The sequence below is a fragment of the Sminthopsis crassicaudata genome, chromosome 2, assembly GCF_048593235.1.
Source record: "Sminthopsis crassicaudata isolate SCR6 chromosome 2, ASM4859323v1, whole genome shotgun sequence".
In the NCBI taxonomy this organism is placed as follows: Eukaryota; Metazoa; Chordata; class Mammalia; order Dasyuromorphia; family Dasyuridae; genus Sminthopsis; species Sminthopsis crassicaudata.
This window is the reverse complement of record NC_133618.1, coordinates 228,933,627-228,950,039: the sequence shown is the minus strand read 5'-3', so window position 1 is coordinate 228,950,039 and position 16,413 is coordinate 228,933,627. Positions and strand designations below refer to the sequence as shown.

Below are 16,413 nucleotides of genomic sequence, written 5' to 3'. Positions count from 1 at the left end.
TTCTATATTTGTACATACTTCCAGTTAAATCACATTCAGAACACTAACAATTATGTACCATAATATAAATGAACAAACAGTACTGATTTATTCTATCCCTCCTATTAGGTAGCAATTATTTTATTTTAATTTTCCCCTTTTTTAATTTTAATTTTTTTTCAATCTTTGAATTTTTATTGGGTGTGCTACTAGCCCAATCTCTCTCTCTTTTTTTTAATTAAAGTTTTTTATTTTCAAAACATGCATGGATAATTTTTTAACATTGACACTTGCAAAAATCTTGTGTTCCAAAATTTCTGCCCTTCCCCCTACCTCCTCCTCTAGATAACAAGTAATCCAATATTTGTTAAACATGTTAAAAATGTTAAATCTAATATATATATACATGTTTATACAATTATCTTGCTGTACAAGAAAAATCAGATCAAAAAGGAAAAATAAATGAGAAAGAAAACAAAATGCAAGCAAACAAGAACAAAAAGAGTGAGAATATTATGTTGTGATCCACACTCAGTTCCCACAGTCCTCTCTCCCTGGGCTCTCTTCATCACAAGATCACTGGAACTGGCCTCAAATTGATCGTCATCAGAACTGATCATCATATAACCTTGCTGTTGCCATGTACAATGATCTCCTGGTTCTGCTCACTTCATTTAGAATCAATTCATGTAAGTCTCTCCAGGACTCTCTGAGATCATCCTAATATGGTACAGTTTCCAGGGAAATATAATTGTGGTTTTTGGGGTCCCCTGACCTTGGGGGTCTTCTGTTCTAACAAATCAGTAATCCTGAATCTTCTAGCTTTGGAATCTGCCTCAGGAAACTCCCATGCCCAATCTGTCTGATTATGACCACTCCTTAGTCAGATAACTTCTGACTTCAGGAAACTCCCACAGATCAAACTCCTGAGACAACAGTGAATAAGACCACTCCTCAATTCATTGCTGACAATCTGGTCAGTAATAATCTAGTTTATGAGAACCAAATTCCTTTCTACCTATAGAATTAGATAGATATAGAATTAGAATATCAATGGTTGAAAACTGGATAAATCCATCTCCTAGCTTCTGTTTCACAGCTGAAATTCCCTTAGAATTCCAGCCCTCTTTTGTAATTGTGTTACAATTACTATCTACTTTGCCCTAAGTCTAGGAGATGAGTTCAAGTCTGCAAATTCTTCGAGATACCTCGGGCCTGTCTTTTGGGGTCCCCCTTTCCCAACCTCAACAATCCTGCTGATCATTTCTTATAGAATATTATTCCATAACATTCATACACCATAACTTATTCATTCTCCAAATGATGGGCATCCATTCAGTTTTCAGTTTCTAGCCACTACAAAAAGGGCTGCCACAAACATTTTTGCACATATAGGTCCCTTTCTAAGATCTCTTTGGGATATAAGCCCAATAGAAATACTGCTGGATCAAAGAGTGTGCACAGTTTGATAGTCCTTTGGGCACAATTCCAAACTGCTCTCCAGAATGGTTGAATCAGTACACAACTCCACCGACAATGCATTAGTCCCATTCAATACTAATTTCCAATTTCCTAGAAATTTTTGTTAAATAGTGAGTTCTTATCCCAAAAGCTGGAGTCTTTGGGTTTGTTAAATATTAGATTACTATAATCACTGACTATTTTGTCCTGTGAATCTAACCTATTCCAATGATCTACTACTCTATTTCTTTTTTTTTAATAGCTTTTCATTTACAAGACACATGCATGGGTAATCTTTCAGCCTTGACAATTACAAAACCTCCTGTTCCAACCCTTCCCCTCCTTCCCTCCACCCTCTCCCCCAGATGGAAGGTTGACCAATACATGTTAAATATGTTAAAGTATCAGCCAAATACAATATATGTATACATATCCATACAGTTATTTTGCTGTACAAAAAGAATCAGACTTTGAAAGAGTGAACAATAATTAACCTGTGAAGGAAATAAAAAATGAAGGCGGACAAAAATAGGGGGATTAGGAATTCTATGTAGTGGTTCATAGTCATCTACCAGAGTTCTTTCGCTGGGTGTAGCTGGTTCAATTCATCACTGCTCCACTGGAACTGATTGGGCTCATCTCATTGTCCACTAAGGGCCACTAAGAAATAGACTAATTGATCAGTGGAATAGGTTAGGTTCAAAGGACAAAATAATCAATAACTTTAATAATCTAGTGTTTGACAAACCCAAGGATCCCAGCTTTTGGGATAAGAACTCAATGTTTGACAAAAATTGCTGGGAAAAATGTTTGTGGCAGCTCTTTTCGTAGTGGCTAGAAACTGGAAGATGAATGGATGTCCATCAATTGGAGAATGGTTGGGTAAATTATGGTATATGAATGTTATGGAATATTATTGCTCTGTAAGAAATGACCAACAGGAGGAATACAGAGAGGTTTGGAGAGACTTATATGAACTGATGTTGAGTGAAATGAGCAGAACCAGAAGATCACTATACACTTCAACAACAATGCTGTATGAAGATATAGTCTGATGGAAGTGGATATCTTCAACATAAAGAAGATCCAACTCACTTCCAGTTGATCAATGATGGACAGAAACAACTACACCCAGAGAAGGAACACTGGGAAGTGAATGTAAATTGTTAGCACTACTGTCTTTCTACCTAGGTTACTTATACCTTCGGAATCCAATTCTTAACGTGCAACAAGAAAATTGGATTTACACACAGATATTGTATCTAGGTTATACTAGATGTATATGTATATGTATAACACATGTAATATGTATGGGATGCCTGTCATCTAGGGGAGGGAGTAGAGGGAGGAAAAAATTTGGAAAAATTAATACAAGGGATAATGTTATAAAAAAAATTACTCATGCATATGCATTGTCAAAAAAAATTTTTATAATTATAAAATTTAAAAAAAATTGATGGGAAAATTGGAAATTAATATGGCAAAAACTAAGCATTGACCCACACTTAACACCGTACACCAAAATCAAGTCAAAATGGATTCATGACCTAGGCATAAAGAATGAGATTATAAATAAATTAGAGGAAGAGGACCACATCCCTCAGAATTGATCATCATACAGCATTGTTGTTGAAGTATATAATGCTCTCCTGGTCCTGCTCATTTCACTCAGCATCAGTTTATGTAAGTCCCTCCAGGCTTTCTGAAATCATCCTGTTGATCATTTCTTACACAACAATAATATTCCATAATATTCATATATCACAATTTATTCAGCCATTCTCCAATTGATGGACATCCACTCAGTTTCCAGTTTCTGGCCACTATAAAGAGGGCTGCCACAAACATTTTTGCACATACAGGTCCCTTTCCCTTCTTTAAAATCTCTTTGGGATATAAGCCCAGTAGTAACACTGCTGGATCAAAGAGTATGCACAGTTTGATAACTTTTTGAGTACAGTTCCAAATCGCTCTCCAGAATGGCTGGATGTATTCCCAACTCCACCAACAATGCATCAGTGTCCCAGTTTTCCCACATTCCCCTCCAACATTCGTCCATTATCTTTTCCTGTCATCTTAGCCAATCTGACAGGTGTGTAGTGATGTCTCAGAATTGTCTTAATTTGCATTTCTCTGATTAATAATGACTTGGAGCATCTTTTCATATGGCTAGAAATTACTACTCTATTTCTTAGCCAGTACCAAACAGTTTTGATGACCTCAGCTTTAAAATTAGGTCTGGCACAGCTAGGCCAACTTCATTTGGTAGCAATTATTTTAACAAAATTATATTGAGCTTTGTAGCATAAGAATATAGGATTTACAGATGGAAGGTTCTTAGAAATTATCTAATCCAATGTCTTCAATATATAAATAAGAAATTAAGATCCAAAGAGGATTTGTGACTCCATTGCCAAGGAAACTATTATCCTTCCAGTCATTTCAATGTCTAAAATTATTTGAATTCCCACTCTCACCCCACATCATCATCAACACATCAACAAATCTTATCCTAACAGTCAACAGTCAACAAATATTTATTCAATTCTTACTTTGTATCAGGTGCTATGTTAAGTGTTTGGGACACAAAGGAAAACAAAAATAGTTCTGGTCCACAAAAAAAATTCACATTCTAATCAAGGAGATAATATGTAAATGACTAAGTGAAAACAAGAGTAAACTCAGAAGGAAGGCAATTGAAGTGACTGTAGAGACTTATGTGAGAGAGGCCAACAAGGAAGAGAGGGAAAAAGGCTTCTTGTTAAAAGATAAGATTTGAGCCAAGTCTCAATAGAAGCTAGGAAAGTTGAAAGAAAGAAGGGAAAGATCTGCTTCCAAATAACTAAATTTCCCACAGAGACTAATGTAAAAGAACCTGATTGGTTATGAGTAGTCTGCAATATAAAGCCAACAAGGAACTCCAACAGACAGGTATAAAGGATATATCATCAAGAAACTGTAACAGAAAGAGATAGGCTGAGTCATGTAATAAAGGACAGTGGATAACAAATGCATTCCAGCTTGTCATGTTAGGAAAAAAGAGAAATCCCAGATTGTACATCCATTTGTACATATTCTTATTATATTCCTCTAAACAGTAAAACTGAAATTTACATAGTTTTAAAGATTGCAAAGCACTTTACACACATTATCTTACTTGGTCCTCACAAAAGGACCATTTTATAGTTGAGGATAGTGAGGCTCAAAAATGTTAAAAGATTTGTCCATCATTATAGAGCTAGAAAGTGTCAAAGCCAGGCTTTAAACGCAAGTCTCCTTGACTGTATGTCCAAATCCAACAGTATTTCTATTCTACCCAATTGCATCTAAATTAGGTCATGGTATGAATGGGACAGAGCAGGATGGATAGCAGGATGTTTTACTACACTTAAAAATACAATGAAGGAAAAGATGTTGAAAGACTTTAGAATTCCAATTATTCCAATAACCAATCATAAGTTCAGAAGGCTGGAGATGAAAAATGATCTTCACTCTGGGGCAAAGGGTTTTGGACTAGAAGTATTAGAATGACTTCGAGGCATGTCCAATGTACTGATTTGTTTTGCTTGACAAAAGCAATTCTAGAACTTTGAAGACTCTAATGAGGAAGGGAGGCAACAGGGTCATTAAAAGGAAAACAGCACCAATAAAATGTTTTTAAGAGAAAAAAATCTTTGTATTACATTAAAATAAAAATGTCTTTTATACAATTGATTCTGATCTCTTTAATGATAAAAACCAAAGAACAAGAAAATGACAAAGCCTGTTTGAGGTCTATGAGGGCAAAGGGAAAGGAATGGGTATTATCAAAATTCTACATGAAGTACTTCAAGTCTGAATAGAATCTGAAAGACAGACATCAAGTCAGAATGCTATTACTGGTTCTGATCAAGTTATTTAATGAGTGTGAGTAGTTATTTAAGCAACAGTAGCTAGAAATAGTAAAGACAATTTGTTCAACTGCAAGTTATCCATATTACACAGAATGAGACCTAAGAGCAATTGTTTTATTCAGACAATTCTAGACTGAACAGGTCCCTGGAAAAATTACTGGTCACTACATTCTGGGGAACAGACTAGATATGTGGATAAAGGAGGAATCAAGATTATTTCAAGATTAAAAGCATGCAAGATTGAAGAAAGGTAATATCACTGGCAAGATATAGACTAATTAAGACAGGAGCAGGATTGAGGGGGCAGAGAAGGGAATGAATTCTGCTTTATATATTTTAAGCTTAAGATGCCAGTGAGACACATCCAGGTAATACTATACAGAATGCATGTAACACAATGAGTGAAGCTCAGAAAACATGAGAGGAATAGCGATATATATCTTCAAAGAACAGAGAGAATTAAGTTCTTCTTTGAAGAGATAAAAATGCATGTAAGCCAAGAATAGTTTACTCACTACATTTATAATGTACATGTAGTGTGTTGAATACCTGAAAAGAGGGTTGTGTTAAGTTAAAATTTGGAGGACATAAACTGAACAGTATTTTTTCTTGGGAAGATAAAAATTATTACAAGGAAATATTGATAATCAGTAGGATGTTACCCAAAAACTGTAAAGTGCTAAAAGTAATAGCAAAGAAACACAGTGAAAGAGATAAAATATATTCTTGGGGGGGGGGGGGGGAGATTAAGTGGAAAAATAAAGTAATGGATCATTAAAATTCCACTTACTTAAACAATCTCACCCCAGGATGTTTGCCAGGAACAGATTCTTTCCTTAGCAAATCACCACTGGATCACAACTTCAAGTGAATATAAAAGATGCACTCTGTCTCACATCATACTCTGCTAGTCTAACTTATGCAAAATTTAAAATGCTGCCTTTGATTAAGTAAAAGTTATATAACACCCTTGAAGTAACAAGTTGTCACTGTGCTAGTCATGGGAAAAGAGGGGCTAGGAAGCACAAGATCCAACTGTGACTTAGAAGTTCTACTGCTAATTACCTGCTTCCCTTTCAGGATATGCTTGGGCACTGGCACCTTAACCTCCAGGTCACTGTAGTCTTGAGACCAGGTGTAGTTCTCACGTACAGCACCATTGTAACTGTCAGGGTTTTTCTGGAACTGCTCCTGTCTCCTGGGAAAGAACAAAAAAACTTGAAATGCCAACTTATCCATACAGATAGGATAGAAAAATAAGGATCAAGTTTGACTGCTCACCATTTTTAAAGAGCCAGAGAAAAAATTATTAAAAACATGTTTTAAAACTCAGAAGGGAAAGATCAAGATCAAATTTAACATATTTAGAAATTTGCTCTTTGTGGCCAGTTTTGTTTCTGATCATTCTAATTAGATCACTTGCCTCTAAAAACACAGAGAAAAAAGTGTCTGAGAAAATTAATATGATTATATTAGCCCATTGTTTTACAAAATTAGCAGTAACTGTAGTCAAAAAATACCATTTGAACCCATGAAGATTTAAGAATGGAGCCTAGTTAATTAAGTAAAATTCTCTTACTAATAAAATATGTAGTATTTGTTTTCTTCAAAATGCTCAGCTGACTAAGAGGAGGAAAGGGCTTGTGTAAGAAAATTTTGTCACTACTGCCACACTTTACATCTTTACCAAACCTCTAAGAATCTCCACTTCTTTTTAACAATTATATGAATGGCAATCTGATAACAGAGTTCATTATTACATGGAAAACATGCTTACAAAGAAAAATTAGAATTAACTCAATTTCAGTTGGGAGCAGAATAATTCACAAAAGACACTATTTTTAAACAGTATGAAAAATCTGAAAACTAAAACTAAGTATCAGTATAAAAGTCCAATAAGGAGCCAAATAGATGATATTTATTTAACTATTGATTGTAAAATTACCTAAAAATTAGTATAATGTTATACTAAACATTATAAGGAAATAAACACAACTCTAGCATCATAGGTTTATAGTCTAAATTAGACACAAAAGCAAGATGATGGTGGAGAAGAAAACATTAATGGATACCCAAAATTGTACACAGCAAAGATTCAGTGGCCCTTCTTACCTTAGCTTTTTCTCAAAATCTATTTCAAATAGGTGATAAATTTAGTTCTCTTTTGAAAAATTTATATGAGTGTGTGTGTGTGTGTGTGTGTGTGTGTGTGTGTGTGTGTGTGTGTGACTTTAATCTTTTCACTGTACCTCTCCACACAACTGAAAGAAGGAAAAAATCCCGTGTGCTAATAATAAGCACATGTTGAAAGGAAGGAAAGATGCTAAAGACAGCAAGCTCCAAGAGTCCTTAAGATGCACTGGGATGTTTGTCTCATAGTAATACTCTACCAGGAATTGAGCTAAAAGTCAGAGTAGAAAGGGGATTCTAGGGTCCCTCACAGACAAGGTGGGAAAGGAGGAAAGGGATTGATCCTACTTATATAGATAAGCTGGAAGGAAAGTTAAGGTTGGATTCTTTTGTTACAAAAGGTAAAGGGCAGTCCGACATTAGCACCAGCCTGCTCAGGGTAGGATCTACTAGGGTACCCTGGATAAGACTATTGGGAAGTGGGTAGGGCAAAATGTTATTATTTCACATCAAATAAAAATATGTTTAAAGACACTCTGCAAACCTTAAAACCCTATACAAATGCCAGTTGGATGAGGATATAAAGAAATCTTTTTTTTTTTAACTTAAAGAAATTATATTGGATTGCTTGTTGTCTAGGGGAGGGGAGTAGGAAGGAAAGGTCCTGCCTCTGACATTACTATGTGACTTTGGAGAAGTTATTAACTCTTTGATGACCCCAGGAACTTCCTAAGACTACAAAAGTTACAGAAAATTATTGATTTATGTTGGTAGAGAGAATTTCTGAGTCTGGAAATGCCTACAGAGATGAAGGCACGGGTTTCACACACATTCTTTTCTCAGAGTTAACAAAAGTAATTAGATAAATACTTGAAGGTATTGATCATTGAGATTCCTACGTATATGTGGAGATTTTTGAAAGCTATATATTAGGATAACAATTACAATCCAATACCTTCTTTCTAAGTAGACTCTTTTTAACTCCTCTAATAAAGATAAAGTTCTTAGGAATTACATGTATTATTTTCCAGTATAACAATAGGTTGTCTCTTATGAGTTCTTATTGATGTTACCTTTTTATACTTCTCTTCAATCTTGTATTTGAACATCAAATTTTCTATTCACCTCTAGTTTTTTCAATCAGGAATGCTTGAAATTCCTCTGTTTCATTAAATATCCATTTTTCTCTGCAGAATTATACTCAGTTTGGCTGGGTAAATTATACTTTCCTGTAATCCTAGCTCCTATGTCCTTCCTAGAATATTAAATTCTAAACTCTGCACCATTTTATAATGGTACCTATTAAGTCTTGTGTGACCCTGAAATTTGTAGTATTTTTTTTCTTAACTTGAAGGCTCTGAAATCTGGCTATAATATTCCTGAGATTTTTCATTTTGAGATCTCCTTCAGAAAGTGATTGGTGAATTCTTTCAACTTTTAATATCCTCTAGTTCTAAAGTATCTGAGCACTTTTCCTTTATAAAATTTTTTTTGAAATGTTTTCTAGGGGGTAGCTAGGTGGTACAGTGGATAGAGCACCAGCCCTGAAGTCAGGAAGACCTAAATTCAAATCTGACCTTAGACACTTAACACTTCCTAGTTGTATGACCCTGGGCAAATCATTTAATCCCAATTGTCTCCGAAGGAAGAAAGGAGGGAGGGAGGGAGGGAGAAAGGGAGGAAGGAAAGGAAGGAAGCACTAAATAAATAGATTAGTTTAGGTAGTATTGTTATCTTTATTATATTCAATGGACCTATCCAAGATCACTTGATATTTTTCCATTTTTAGATCTGACTTTATTTGTGTGGAAAGTATTTTGTAGACTTTCCCTTGGCAGACATCTCCAAATATTTTATCCTCTCGATAGTTATTTTATTTTATTTTTTTATTCATTTTTCCAAATTATCCCCTCCCTCCCTCCACTCCCTCCCCCCCATGACAGGTAATCCCATACATTTTAGATGTGTTACAATATAACCTAGATACAATATATGTGTGTAAATACCATTTTCTTGTTGCACATTAATTATTAGCTTCCGAAGGTATAAGTAACCTGGGTAGATAGACAGTATTGCTAACAATTTACATTCGCTTCCCAGTGTTCCTTCTCTGGGTGTAGTTATTTCTGTCCATCATTGATCAACTGGAGGTGAGTTGGATCTTCTTTATGTTGAAGATTTCCACTTCCATCAGAATACATCCTCATACAGTATTGTTGTTGAAGTGTATAGTGACCTTCTGGTTCTGCTCATTTCACTCAGCAACAGTTGATTTAAGTCTCTCCAAGCCTCTCTGTATTCCTCCTGCTGGTCATTTCTTACAGAGCAATAATATTCCATAACCTTCATATACCTCGATAGTTATTTTAAATGGAATTTCTCTTGGTGTCTCTTGCTGTTGGATTTTGATTTATGTGGATTTATTTTGTATCCTGCAACTCTGCTAAAGTTGTAGATTATTTCTAATAGTTTTTAAGTTGATCTAGGGTTCTCTAAGAACTGTGAACTTATTCAGCCATCATGGAAAGCAATATGAAACTAAACTCCCAAAACTATCATACTATACAAATCCTACAACCCAGCAATACTGCTACTAGATCTATACTACAAAGATAGCAAAGAAAAACAAAAACAACCCATATATAACAAAATATTTGTAACAACTCTTTGTTGTGACAAATAATTGTAATATGAAAAGATATCCATCAACTGGAAAAATGGATGAACAAATTATGATATATGAATGTGATAAAATGATATTGTACTAAAAAAAAAAATATGAAGAGAAGTTTCAGAAAAACCTGGGATTGTATGAGATGATGCAAAGCCAAAAGAAGAGAAGCAAGAGAATAATGTGCATAATGAAAATGTTGTAAAGATAATGAACTCTGAAAGTAAAATTAAATTTAAAAAAAAGAAAAAATCCACCAAATCACTAATTATTAGAAAAATGAAAACTAAAACAGCTATGAACTTCCATTTCATAGCTATCCTTTTGGCAAAAATATAAAGATAATAAGTAGCTACTGTTGAAAAGTCTGTATGAAGATAGGAATACTACTGTTTGTAGAGTAGTAAATTTGGACATTCTAAAAAGCAGTCCATAACAATACCCCAAAAATCACAAAACCTTTTTTGACCAAATAGTACGTCTATTAGGCCTATATACATGCATACAAAAATGGTTCCAGCAACTCTTATTGTTATAATAGAAAACTGGAAATTAAGGAAGTGCCCACCCACTAGGGAATAGTTGAATAAATTACAATATATTAAGGCAATATATTATTATATTGGAAGAAATAAAGGGACTGTTTAGAAATAAATTCTACAGTAATTATAATTTACACAATTTATATACCACTATAAAGAAAAACAACTTTAAAAGACTTGAGAACTATGGCCAATGTAATAACCAACCATAATTCCAGCTAGACAATGAAACATTAATTTTTGGACTTGGCAACTGGTTGAATTTGTTTACTAAACTATGCAAATTTATTAAAAGGACTGTGGTTTTTCTGGATGTTTTTGTTCCAGTGTTAAATCCAAAGTAGCTCCCTGGAGGTCTCAGAATCAGCCAGAGTCAGGACAAGTAAAAGTCTTTGGTCTTTAGGGGGGAAAGTGAAAGAAGCAGACAAACTGCTAGAAGTTTTGCCAAAGATCTCTTCTCAATTCTTCTCTTCTCAATTCTTTTCTCCTCATTGTGCAGCCAAGTGAGTCTCTGGCCTCTGTCACCCCACCCTCTAATCCTAGCCTAGATTATCTTAACTCCAAACACTGAGCCAGCATCAATGGTAAAAAGGGCCATTTTCCCAAACATATGCTAATAGAGTAGTAGTCCAATAGGTAATTAGCCTTAGGTGCTTAGTAGTCTGATTCAAGCACACCTTTTTGGAGTTTTAACCCTTTACATTTGGAGGTATTTTTTTTTTGGGGGGGGGGGAAAGGAGCAAGAGGATTGTCCAGCAAAGTAGAATAGCTTTGAAAGTCATATGTTTTACATTTTTACAGTCAAAGAATCTGAGATAAAGGCCTCATTTCAAAAATATTAGAGAACTGACTCTAATTTATAAGAAATCAAGCCATTCTCCAATTGAGAAATGGTCAAAGGATATGAACAGACAAGTTTCAGATGAAGAAATTAAAAACTATTTCTAGCCATATGAAAAGACAGCTCTGAGATACCACTACACACCTCTCAGATTGGCTAAGACAGTAAATGATAATGCCCAATGTTGGAGAGGATGTGCGAAAACTGGGAAACTAATACATTGTTGGTGGAATTGTGAATACATCCAGCCACTCTGGAGAACAATTTGGAACTATGCTCAAAAAGTTATCAAACTGTGGATACCCTTTGATCCAGCAGTGTTACTACTAGGCTTATATACCAAAGAGATATTAAAGAAAGGAAAGGGACCCATATGTGCAAAAATGTTTGTGGCAGCCCTCTTTGTAGTGGCCAGAAAGTGGAAACCGAATGGATACCCATCAATTGGAAAATGGCTGAATAAATTGTGGTATATGAATGTTATGGAATATTATTGTTCTGTAAGAAATGTCCAGCAGGATGATTTCAGAAAGGCCTGGAGAGACTTACATGAACTGATGCTGAGTGAAATGAGCAGAATCAGGGGATCACTATGTACTTCAACAACAATACTAAATGATGATCGATTCTGATGGACATGGCTCTCTTCACAATGAAATGAACCAAATCAGTTCCATTTGTTCAATAATTAAGAGAACCAGCTACACCCAGCGAAAGAACTCTGGGAAATGAGTGTGAACCACTACAAAGCATTTCCAATCGCTCTATTTTTGTCCACCTGCATTTTTTATTTCCTTCACAGGTTAAGTGTACATTATTTCAAAGTCCGATTCTTTTTGTGCAGCAAAATAACTGTATAGATATGTATACATATATTGTATTTAACATATACTTTAACATATTTAACATGTATTGGTCTACCTGCCATCTGGGGGAGGAAGTGGAAGAAAGGAGGGGAAAAAATTGGAATAAAAGGTTTTGCAATTGCCAATGCTGAAAAATTACCCATGCACATATCTTGTAAATAAAAAGCTATAACAAAAAAAAAGAAAGCCACATGTTTTATATCTTATATGCTTCTTTAAAAAAAGCAGTTGTACATATATAATCATGGTTTCACATATAATTCTCTTTTGTTCTACTTTGGATACTGAAATGCTTTTTGGTGTTCACTTAGTTGAGAATTTTAAAAATTCAAAATAAAAAGCGCTATATAAGCATATTGTATAAATAATACATACTACAAAAAAAAAAAAAAGTTCCATTTCCATTACTAAAGAAGCATTCTTCCTTAACTTTTGGTTCCTAGATCCTTATATAATACATCTGATAAATAAGGTCCTTATTACCCTATCTTTCAAATATCTAAAAACATGTTGCTTCTATAAACATGATTAAATTTCTGAGGCTACCTCACAGGTATTTAATATTATTTTCTCATTTCAATATTACATCATTATTCTCCGTATCTTGTGCAGATTCCCTCTTATTTCTTATGTTTTCTCACTTGTCTGCTCTGATTTAAATAGTCCAGTGAGCAGAAATTGGTTCTAATTGTCTGGTCCATACAAGCACATAGCATGTTGTTGGTGCTCTGTAAATATTAACATAAGCAATAATGTTTCTAAGAGTTATCAGCAGCCTTTACTTCTGTCAATTAGGATTTTATTAGATTATTTACATCCATGGGGATGAATGGAGTTTCCTTATGGGAGCTCTGTTCAAAACTTTCAGGGAAGAACTGGAAAATGACTATGTACCCTTTGAAAGGATCTCTCCCCTACTGAGTCCCTCAGGATTGTATTTAATCATTGAACCTATTTCATATATTCTATTTACTAGGCTTCTTGGAAATAACACTAGCACTATAATGACATTAGTAAAATTTATTCTTTCATTTTCAAACCTCAAGAAGCTTCAAACTCTAGAGCTTATTGTTTCTCATTTTCCTTAACGTTTAAAAATTCTATTTCTTTTTTTTTAATTCAATAGTATTTTATTTTTACAATTGCATGTAAAGATAATTTAATATTCATTTTTTGTAAGATTTTTGAGTTCTGTTTTTTTTCTCTCTCCCTTAGCTCTCACCCTCCAAAAGACAGCAAACAATGTGATACAGCTTATACATGCACAATCATTTTAAACATATTTCCATTTTAGTCATTTTGTGAAAGAAAAATCAGAACAAAAGAGGAAGACCATACTAAAGAAAAATAAAATAAAATAAGGAAAAAGGTGAAAATGCTATGCTTTAATCCACATTGACTCTCCACAGTTCTCTCTCTGGATTCAGGTGGACTATCCCACATATATTGGAATTATCTTGGATCAAAGTACTGCTGAGAAGAGTTAAGACTGATCATCACAATGGATGCCCATCAATTGGAGAATGGTTGGGTAAATTATGGTATATGAATGTTATGGAATATTATTGTTCTGTAAGAAATGACCATCAGGAGGAATACAGAGAGGCTTGGAGAGACTTACATCAACTGATGTTGAGTGAAACGAGCAGAACTAGGAGATCATTACACACTTCAACAATGATACTGTATGAGGATGTATTCTGATGGAAGTGGATATCTTCAACATAGAGAAGAGCTAATCCAATTCCAATTGATCAATGATGGACAGAATCAGCTACACCCAGAAAAGGAACACTGGGAAATGAGTGTAAACTGTGAGCAATTTTTTGTTTTGTTTTGTTTTGTTTTTCTTCCCAGATTATTTTTACCTTCCGAATACAATTCTTCCTTTGCGACAACAACAAAAAAATTCGGTTCTGCATATATATATATATAGTACTAAGCATATACTATAAGATATTTAATATGTACAGGAATGCCTGCCATCTAGGGGAGGGGGTGAAGGGAAGGAGGGGAAAAATTCGGAACAGAAGGGAGTACAAGGGATAATGTTGTAAAAAAAAAAAAAAAATTACCTATGCATATGTAATGTCAAAAAAAAAGTTATAATTATAAAATTAATTTTAAAAAAGGAAAAAAAAATAAACTTGAAAAAAAAAAAAAAAAGACTGATCATCACAAAATCTTGCTGGTTTTATATACAATGTTCCTCTGGTTCTGCTCACTTTACTCAGCAACATTTCATATAAGTCTTTCCAGGCTTTTCTGAAATCAGCCTGCTCATCATTTCTTGTAGAACAATGTAATATTCAATTATATTAATATACCATAATTTATTCAGCATTCTCCAATTGATAGGCAACCCTCAGTTTCCAATTCCTTGTCACCCCAAAAAGAACAATTATAAACATTTTTGCATGTGTGGGTCCTTTTTCCCTGTTTTATGATCTCTTTGGGGTAGAGACATTGCTGAATCAAATGGTATACACAGTTGCCTTTTGGGCATAGTTCCAAATTACTCTGCAGAATATCACAACTCCATCAACAATGCATTAGTGACCCAGTTTTCCCAAATCTCCTCCAACATTCATCATTAACTTTTCTAATCCACATTAAACACATCCCTTGTCAACGACAATAAGAGACTAGATCTACTATAATGTGACATTTCCACCTCGGAAGTCTTTAATTCAGTATTTCCCTTCACTATATTCTTAAGTTGCCAATTCTCTCACTCACTACTATAAAAGTCCAAAAACAAGAAAAAATTGGGAAAGATCAGAGAAAAGCCTTTTCTTGATAACTAGTTTGTCAAAAAAAAAAAAAAAAAAAAAAAATCCCCAAGAAGAAAAGGATAAATTCATGAAATCAGAAAGGAATGTATTCAATGAGAATAGGCAATCTGAACTGATATGTTGGTTGGAGTACAAATGTGATGAAGAATTCTAATATCTCTATAAGATTCTACACCTGAGTTACTAGTGACACTTTTAAAAGAGACTAGAAAATCAAGAGCAAAAGCTAGTTTTGAGTTAGGGGAAGGGAGAGATAATGATCAGTTTTAGGTATGTCAAGTCTAAGACGTTGGCTTCTACCTACATAAATGCTTAGATCTGAACAGTAGGGTAAAAGAAATCAGAGGAGGAATGTTTCATGAAAAACTCAGCAATCAGCAATATCTAAGGCTGCTAAATACAAAAGGAAAATAAGAACTAAGAAAAGGCCAACATTATATCTGCAAATCAGAGTATCACCTGTAACTTTCCAGAGAGTCCAGATCAGCAGAATTGTGGAATGAGTGGTCAAATTGCAAGAAATTAAGGAATAAGTGGAAGCAAAAAGCATAAACCATTCTTTCAAGAAACTAACTAGAGAACAGAAAGCAAAGGAAGAATATGAATATGTTTAAAGACAGAAAAATGGAATGGAAGACGAGGAAGAAAAGGTCCTAAAAGAAGTAAGAAGTTAGATAGAAGAGTTATCTTGGATAAGAGGAGGGATATATCAATCTAAATCTCTGAGATTCCTAGGAATAGGAAAGAAACATTTATAGATACAGAAAATTTCTAAGGAAAAAAGGAATATAACAAAAGAGGTCATGGGAATTAAAAAGGAAAGACACCAAGGGAACTTATACTACACTGTTTGCATTTTTTCAGTCAAGTAGAAAGTGTATTCATTTACTAAAAATGAGAAAGACATGAAAGAAGTAAAATCATTTTTCAATATCACATCAGAATCAAGAGCATTAGTAAATAGCAGAGAGAACAAGAAGTCAGGATTAGGAGATCCAAAACCAACCAAACAAACAAGCAAAAAATGCAATTTAAGGGCCATATATATAGCAGGAAGCATCTGAAAATAAAAATTGAAAATAAAAACTGAAAATAAAAGTTGAACCAGAACTAGGAGTCAGAAACTAAACAAGTAATAAGCAATTAAAATCCACACAGAGATCAAAATGGAATGGAAATCAAAGCAGAGCAGAAAATAAAAAGGAAATCTTGAAACTCAATCAATCCTACTTCAT

General features: G+C 34.2%; 1 protein-coding gene across 1 annotated transcript in view; it reads right to left on the bottom strand.

The window, feature by feature from the left end:
* The window catches only part of NUDCD3 (NudC domain containing 3), a 102,404-nt gene that overhangs the window by 41,194 nt on the left and 44,797 nt on the right, over nucleotides 1-16,413 (bottom strand). Inside the window, exon 3 of the mRNA XM_074288454.1 lies at nucleotides 6,399-6,531. Within this exon, the coding sequence (XP_074144555.1) occupies nucleotides 6,399-6,531 (133 nt within the window). The remainder of the gene's footprint in view (nucleotides 1-6,398; nucleotides 6,532-16,413) is intronic.